At 43.4% G+C, this 8,612-nt stretch overlaps 1 protein-coding gene across 1 annotated transcript; it reads left to right on the top strand.

Moving 5' to 3' along the window:
- Positions 1 to 1,799: 1,799 nt before the first annotated feature.
- Positions 1,800 to 8,161, top strand: PGRMC1 (progesterone receptor membrane component 1). Its single transcript, XM_027716407.2, has 3 exons — positions 1,800 to 2,178; positions 3,995 to 4,150; positions 6,223 to 8,161. The coding sequence occupies exons 1-3, from the start codon at positions 1,860 to 1,862 to the stop codon at positions 6,321 to 6,323; spliced, it is 576 nt and encodes a 191-aa protein (XP_027572208.1). The 5' UTR covers positions 1,800 to 1,859; the 3' UTR covers positions 6,324 to 8,161.
- Positions 8,162 to 8,612: the final 451 nt, after the last annotated feature.

Raw genomic sequence — 8,612 nt, forward strand, 5'->3', positions numbered from 1 at the left:
TGAGTTCCAGTGTTTTCTTCAATTAATAAGAGAGCATTTTACTAGAACTGCTCTATCAACCCATCTCATAGGTGTTAACAGAATGGTTTCAAGGAGGAAGCTATTGTCTCTCGGATGCAGAGGAAAACCTGTGTGGGAGCATGGCTGATGCCTGAGGTATTTAACTAGAGCTGGGGCCAACTCTTCTCTGACTAGAACCTGTTTAAAGGAATTGACACATAGGCTTGCTAGAGAGAAATGTATAGCGAAGGGTACATGAATTTAGATAATTGTGACTGATTTTATCATAATTTTATTCATATCCACTTATTTCTAAATGTCTGCTCCTATTTTTTTTTCTTAAGATGCATTCTTAGGCATATGACTATTTTTTATATGCTGGAAGGTAAAAAAAGAGCTGGAAGTTTGGCCACTGTAACTTGCAGTAACAGTGCTCGTGTGGCAGATAACTTGAGATTCTATCAATCTTGGCAATGTTTCCTGGCCCTTCTTTATCTAAGAATGAACTGTTCTTGGATGGTTTCTCTAGGATACTAGGCATAAACAAAGCTTCTTTTTCCTTGACTTCAGTGTCTGGTTCAAGGTTAAATTCAGGGCTGGAGTTGTTTTGGAGTCTGGGGTTTTTTTCCTTGCTTTTGAACAAAATGTGTTGTAAAAAAAAATGAAAGAAAAATCTTCCACCAAAATTTCTGGTTTTTTTCTACATCTATCCCTATAACATGTAATATCAACACAATGAAGTGTAATAGTCTCATGTCTACAATGAGCAGAATTAACTAGGTAATACAGCTTACAGTTTGAATAAATCTGACGGTTTGGATATTTCTCTAGTATACTAAATAGGGCCAAAATTCAGAGCTACTTTATTAACAAGTACAAATCTCAGTTGTCAGATCAATGAAACAAGTAGTTTTTCCAGTTACACAGCAGGTGGAAGCAAAAGTCAGTGTATACCATGAAAGGACAGATTAAAGTTCAAGTGCTGATCAATAAAACAAGGAGCTTCCCAAAGGAGACAGCAGATGGAACCAAACACCCTCCCTTGAAAGAGCCAACATGTTTAAATGTCTTAGTGCTCAGAGGTTTTGAGTGTATCCCAAAAGGCAAAACTTCGTCAGTATCTCCTGTGGCCCACAGAGTTAAAATGTTCCTAACACTGAGAAGTAGAAAGTAAATGAAATGCACTGCTTTCGGTTTTCTATAAACAAATGTCCCAATGCTAGGTTCAGATTGTGTCCAGACAGTTCTCCAGAGGGGGAGACTCCACACCCTCTCTGGGCAATCTGTTCCAGCGGTCACACGCATAGGAAAGTTCTTCCTCATACTCAGGTGGAACTTTCTGTGCATCAGTTTCTGCCCATTGCCTCTTGTCCTATTGTTGGGCACCACTGAGCAGAGCCTGATCCAACTTCCATCCTTCATCCTCCGTCCTCCATCCCGACGGGCCCGGCGGCTCCCAGAGCCCAGCGCGACAGCTCTGACATGAGTCTAACGCAACGCAGAGGGGTCTTTTTTCCGGAATTTCTATGGAACCGTGTGCCGTGGACCCGTGTTCCACGGAGCCGCCGCCGCCGCGGCCTGGCCTGACCCGCCCCACCGCCGCCTCGGGGGGGACCAGCGGCCGGCGGGGCCGCCCCCGGCTCAGCTGCGCGGTGTCCCCGGGCAGCGCTCGCCATCCCGGGCCCGCACCACCACCTAGTGCCGGCGAAGGGCTCGGACCGAGCCCGCCCGGCCCGGGGGCGGCACCGCCCCGCCCGCCGCCCCTCCCACCGCCCCTGGGCCCGCCCCGCCGGGCCGGCAGCGCTCGGAGCCACCGCCCCGCGCTCCCAGACCCGCCGAGCTGCAGCGCACCCGGAGCCATGGCCCGCGAGGAGGCGGCGGTGGCCGGCGAGGAGGCGGCGGGCGAGGCCGGCGGGCTGCTGCTGGAGATCGTGGGCTCCCCGCTCAACCTGAGCCTGCTGGGCCTCTGCCTCTTCCTGCTCTACCAGATCCTGCGGGGCGAGCGGCCCGCGGCGCCCGCGGGCGAGGCGGACCCGCCGCCGCTGCCCAAGATGAAGCGCCGCGACTTCACCCTGGCGCAGCTGCGGCCCTTCGACGGCGTGAGCGACCCGCGCATCCTCATGGCCGTCAACGGCAAAGTCTTCGACGTGACCCGCGCCAGGAAGTTCTACGGGCCCGGTGAGGGCCGGGGCGGGCCCGGCGCGGCCACCCGGTTGTTGGCGGGGCGGGGCGGAGCCGCTGCTGCCGGGAGCGCGTTCCCTCGGTGCGCGGTCAGCGCGATCCGCGCTCCTGCCTGACCCGCGTCGTGGGCCGGCTCCGGCTCCGGAGGTTTGGGAAGGGTACGGCTGGCTTGGAGCCGGGAAGGGCGCGCACACCGAGCTGCCTCCCAGAGAGGCGGAGGGCAGGGTTACCGCTGCCGCTCGGGCTCCAGGGTCGGACCTCGGTGGTGCAGAAACTCCTGCTTTGCGAGCTAGCGTTGCTTCATTATTCTGTGTGTTTGCCCATGGCAGGTTACAAGTACCGTAAGGGGTTGGGCGGCTTCGTCGGCCTGGGGTGCCTTTGCCCGATGCCAGGCGGCAGAAGCCAAGCGTTCTCTGAGTGTTTACATTCCCTTCCCAACTTTTAGTGGACATCACTCTATTGCATAATATTTATACTAAATATCTACCAATTTAGATTAAGCCACCTTCCTAGCAGGAGCATAGTTCAAACGTGCAAAGATTGAATAACCTATGCTCGTAGAGCAGCCAGTGATGAGAAGGGTGGGAGTATGTGCACCCAGGTACAAGAGTTTAATCACCTCCACGTGGGCGTGGGGGTTTATTTTTAACAGAGGCCGCCTGTTAAAAAGCCCCACTCAGGCTTGCTGATTTGTCCTAGGACCTGTCTGGCATAACCACTCTTGAGCTGTCCAGACAGCTGGTAGCTGCAGTAGTGAGCTGCCAGTGCTACTTAGAGACAAGACGAATAGTGCAGGATACACAGTGTATTTGTAAGTGTTATCAGTTATACTTTTGGTCCATACATAGACTGGAGACTGTCACTGAATGATGTCAGACTGTAACTTTGCATTCTGCAGCAGTCGAGATGATATGTACAGATGAGTTAGATGTGCAGTTTTGTATTTGTACAAACTGAAAACCACTTTAAGTCCATGCTTTGGATGCTGCCTTCCCTGACAACAGTAAAAGCTGCCCCTTGTATCTAATTTGGTAATTGCTGAATGGTTCACCACAGTGTCTGGCTGGTTTGGTTTTCATTTTAATGGAAACGTAAGATTCTTTTGAGGAATTTAGGAAAAAGCGCACTTTGGGAGGAGCGGAAGATGGCATGTGCTCTACAGTAACCAGCGTTCACATCTAACTTACTTAAGCTCCCTTGAGAAGAACTTTGAATGTATAGTTGCAACATGCAATATCTCAAATTTTGGCTTGTCATGCAAGCAAGTTAATCATTAATGAAGTTTATCAAGAGTCTGTCTTGGTATCTCTGATGTTCTGTGAGTTGCATGTTTTGGTAATTTGAGTTCATCTCACATTTTGAAAGTTTTAATAGATGTTTTTTGCAAGTTAGTAATTTCTAGTATCTGCACTATTTTTTCTGTCAAGCCATCCTTTCATCTCTTTAAGTCAGGAGCATCCCTTTGAAAACTTTCATTTCACCTCAGACTTAAAAATCTTTCCTCTGTTCCTCATTCTGACGATGTGCTTCCCAGTTGGTGCTTGTCCTTACCCTGTCTGTATGTGCCATGCACCACTGTGGTGTAGCAAACTCAGTGTCTTTTTCCCATGGTCTTGTTTCTTGCCTTCTTCCTCTGTTTTCCCTTATTACCAAGTAGCATAAAACTTAAAAACATTTCAGAAGCTTGAGGCACCTCTGACCCACAGATCAGGGTAGGAACTCTTTATCTGTTTTAGTCTGGGGACTCTGATCCATGAAGATCACACAGCATCCATTATCTCTGTAATAATGCAGCTTATGTTTTTATTTTAAGAGGGTCCATATGGCATTTTTGCTGGAAGAGATGCCTCCCGAGGTCTTGCCACTTTCTGCCTGGATAAGGAGGCACTGAGGGATGAGTACGATGACCTCTCTGACCTCAACGCTACACAGCAAGAGACCTTGAGGGACTGGGAGTCACAATTCACTTGTAAGCAATTTTAAACCTATTTACAAAGAAGTCAGTAACTGGTGTGTAAGAGGGGAAGCAATGGTCAAAAGGCTGTTACCAGCTGAAAGCATCAGTCTGGAAATTAATACCTGGGTTTAATATTACTAGAATTACTGTTACTAGAATTACTGTTACTTAGAATTAAGAGAAATGTCAGGTTCTCCTGCATTCTCCTTCCCTCTGTTCCTTACTGAACAGTAGCAGATACAAGCACTCTATCATAGTGTAAGATCTGTAAGACCACCCAAAAAGTTGACAAGATATGGAAATAAAGACCATGTTTTTTATAAAGTTAAGACTCCTTCTACAGAGACTGATAGATTTTAATGCTCTGAAAAATGAAGCTTATGTCCCATTCAGCTTCTCAGAAATAACAGTAACATTTTAATTTTTACTTCTTGAGTTTTAGTATTTTTGAAGACTTCCCCTTGGAGCTCTTGATAGAACTTTTTCTACTCTCAGTAAGTTATTCTGCATGGCCTTGCTGGTGGCTGTGGCAGATTCACAGACAGCTCTATTCAGTTGACTTTCTCTCCCAGAAGGTGATCAGGAAAATGGGCAAATGTCCCCTCTGTGCTTTCCAGCTGCCTGATGTGTGCCGTGCCAGTGGTGGCCAGAGGAAAAAAGGCAACTTGAACACTTGAGATGTTTGCTCTAAAATTAACAGGAGGAAGTCACTTTCATAGTAGCCTTGTTTTACGCTTAGTACTAAAAGTTTAAAAAAGCAGTTCCAACTGGTTTGTGTCATGTGTCTCAACTTGCTGCTCAAAACCAACTTCAAACCACAGTTTTATGGAAGTTGCTGTGCTGACCTTGTACCAGTGCATGCCCACTAGTATGATTTTTTTCCCCTCCTATTGCATATCTTGTTGCTGAAAAATAATTTCTCCGTATCTCATGATGCCTTTTAAGTGAGTGAACACCAAAGCAAGTAGTTTTATTCATATAAGACAAAAAATAAATATGTCAGTTGCTTGTCCTGATGAATTTATATGTATATATCCACGAGAGAAATTGCATATACCGAAAAGTAGTATAGTGGAAATTAAATGTGTTTTGTTTTTAAATCTAGTGTTCAAAGATTTACTCTAGCTGGCTACAGTGGAGTTTTCCTGCACATCATGTCATTAGAACATCTCAGTCCTGACCTGATGTGCCCCTACTATTTTGGCTCTCTTCCTGTCTTAATCAAGACTGTTAATCATGCCACACTGAATGGCTGTTTTATTATGCTAACAAGCACGTAGCAGAAACCAGAACTGTGCTACCAAATATCTGACCTAAACTCGTGTTTAAATGTACCTTTACAAGAGTTGAGCATCAGGACTGACAGTGAACTGCACTGTTTTTATTACTGTGTTTCTATTAAATATGCCAATTAGTTGCTTTCAATTCTTATAAATTATAACAGCAATGCTAGGCAAAGATACCTGTAATCCAGGGCATCTTTTGCTTTGTTGAAGTTGACACATGGGCAACATAATATAGCTCTCAGTTCTTACATGTATATGATCTTGGTTCAAAAAGAGATATAAAATAAATCAGAGGCTTAATCACATAATTGGATAATAGATCCATCTTTATCTTCGAGAGAAAGGATCTCCCTTCTGTCCTATTGGATATTTTCAACACACAAAAAATAAAACCCCTTCAAAGTTGTGTATATGTCGTGTATATGCATATATGTATGTGCATGTTTAATATGTAAGTAATCTGACAATGCCATTGGTTGAAAAACCACCTTTGACACTGGCAAGAGAAATAATCTAATCCAGGATTCTGGTTTTTGTCTTTACATTCATTCACCTTTTGGCTTAGGCAATAGAATGAGAATTACAGTTACATTCACTTGGCACGATTCTTACACTTAGTACAACATTAGTAGTAATTCAGGTGGTTGATTTTGGCTCTGCTCCTTCCCCACAATGTTTGAAACAAGTTGCTCAGAGTTATTTTATTATAATACAGTCATTTTGTTAATTCAGAAAACAGAGTTAAAAAAGATACATCTTCAGGGCAGAATAATTACTTGAATTCTTTTTTTTCCCCAGTTAAGTATCATCATGTTGGTAAGCTGCTGAAGGAGGGGGAGGAACCCACTGTGTACTCTGACGAAGAAGAAAAAGATGCCCAGAATGCAAAGAAAGAGTAGAGAGTGCAGTGAGGAACAATCTGGTTTTGAATCGTAAAGGATCATTTGTAACATTCCACTTGTTTTACAAGGTGCAGCAGCAGCAATGCTTACAAAAGGTCCAAGAGTTACAGTGAATTGTTTCTCTTCAATGGTTTCCTTTTCAAATTCAGTGGCAAACTACTGAAGGTCTGTGTTCCTTTAAACCCACATAATCAGAAGTGTGCACAACAAATATCTGTGGAAAAGTAAACTGCAGTTTTGGCAATAAAGGACTATTACTGGTTTTCTGCTATCACCTTTTAGTGCAGAGTAGGTTGAAATCCAGTTTTTCATTAACAACCTACCACTGTGGACACAAACATGAGTAACTTCACCTATGCAACACAAATTCCACTAAATCTTCTTCTGTTTTAGCTTCTGCAGGGTCTGGCCCTTGGGTTGTAGTTCCTCTAGAAAAGGGACTATATTTTATTTGTCCACGAAGCACCGTACTCCTTTGTTGTGCAATGTTATTCAATATTATATAAGATAATTTGGCTTTTGAGGGTTGTGTTAGCGGTTTACAGGTGAAACACTAACTGCTTTTAAAAAAATATCAAGAATTTTTCAGAGGTTAAATCACTTTTAGATACTTAAAAATTAATAAGGACTGACGAATACTTGATGTATTCAACATGCATAATTCTGCGTGGATTAATATTCTTTGTTCACATCTGAAGTGTTACAAAGGTTTAGATACTGAGTGGAACTAGGCATCCCTAGAAGTACACCATGAAGTGTGACTGCACTGGACTACTGTTCATTCAATTTTCTTAGTAAAACTCTTCTGTTAATTTCAATAAAATTATGTTAAACATGGAAGATCAGCTGCTCTTCATTCCTGTGCATAAGAAAAACAAAGGTTGCTCGTATGGCATGATTAACAAGTGCTCTTGTATATGCAGCTTTAACTAGCAGAAAAATGTTCCTGGTCAACATAATTTACACAAGTTTCCTGTACACAATAAAATAACATGGTGTAAGCCATTCTGTGCTGAGGCACTTGTTGCTTTGGAACTTTGCCATTAAAAGAAATGGCACAATCTAATTCATAACCAGCAATGGGGACCTGACCTTTGAGTTGCTTTTTACTTATTTGCTCTCTTTCCTCACATCTACGCTTAATTACTACGTGGCCTGCCTCCTACCAGAGAGGGCTGGGTAAATGGATCTGACCAAGGAAAAATGTTAATGTGCTTCATCATCATCCAAAATACTTCTGTAAAACTTCCTCATAACTTCCAAGATCACTGATGATTTGCTGATCACCTGTAAATGCATTTTGTGTCCAGGTGATTCCGCTGCTGCAGAATATCCCAGGGTGCCTGTCTGGTATAGTTCCCTCTATTTCATTTCTCTGGCTTGGCTGTCTGGTCGTTTCAGTTTGGCAACACGACCAAAATGATGAACTGAGTCCTGAGTGGGAAGGTGTAAACTTCAGTGTTCAGAAGTAGAGTGCATTGCACAACAGCAGCTTTCATAAACAAGTTGACGCAACACGTTTAAAGTGTCTGATACCATCTGTGGTGAGAACAAGTGACTTTCCCTCAGTCCAGACACTGTCCTGGCATTTTCTTTAGGTTGCACTGGGCCTTCCAATGAAGAGCACGATTGTTTGACAGCATGAATAAAGTGGTACTGTATGAACTACCTAATGAAGGTCTAGAGACAAACGTAGATCTTGTCATGACCTTTGTGTTGCTGTTTTATTTTTAGAGACATTTATACTCTTTGCAAACTACTACTAATGGTTTACCTCAAATTGGAAATGTGCTTTTATTTGTTTAAGGCAGAAAATAAAATACTCTTGCATAATAGTGGTGTTTGTTTTTATTAACTGCAACCACATGTGATACTTAACCCTCCTCTAATGTTTCATCTTGTCTTTCTCCAATGTTTTACGTTATCCAACACATGGATCAGTATAATATGTTCTAATCAAATGCCAGTAAATGCAGTTCTGTGTAGCATAACTTTAGCAGAATATTAAATAGACAACATGTTCATGTTGTACAATATGCTTTGCTGTTGCAAAAGCAGAGTCAAGCAGAAAAAAAACCCACCAAATAATTGTTAATACTGAGCAGAAGATGGAGCTTTGTAAAGCTGTCATGTGGTGGAACTAGGCTAGGCTGTAACCTACCCTTCAGCAGACCCAACCACCTGACTCTTAAGTTACTCCATAAAATATCCTAAGGAACTGGACATTAAGTATTAATCTGTACATCACAACGTGATGCATCAGAAAGAAAAGTAGCAAAAATTATG

The sequence above is a fragment of the Pipra filicauda genome, unplaced genomic scaffold, assembly GCF_003945595.2.
Source record: "Pipra filicauda isolate LSUMZ 115617 unplaced genomic scaffold, ASM394559v2 scaffold58_size5111680_pilon, whole genome shotgun sequence".
In the NCBI taxonomy this organism is placed as follows: domain Eukaryota; kingdom Metazoa; phylum Chordata; class Aves; order Passeriformes; family Pipridae; genus Pipra; species Pipra filicauda.

Excerpts from the sequence above, each read along its gene's own strand:
- PGRMC1 (XM_027716407.2), top strand. The coding sequence starts at position 1,860 with ATGGCCCGCGAGGAGGCGGCGGTGGCCGGCGAGGAGGCGGCGGGCGAG. Across the intron at positions 2,179-3,994 it reads CAGGAAGTTCTACGGGCCCG|AGGGTCCATATGGCATTTTT; the intron begins GTGAGGGCCGGG and ends TTTTATTTTAAG. Across the intron at positions 4,151-6,222 it reads CTGGGAGTCACAATTCACTT|TTAAGTATCATCATGTTGGT; the intron begins GTAAGCAATTTT and ends TTTTTTCCCCAG.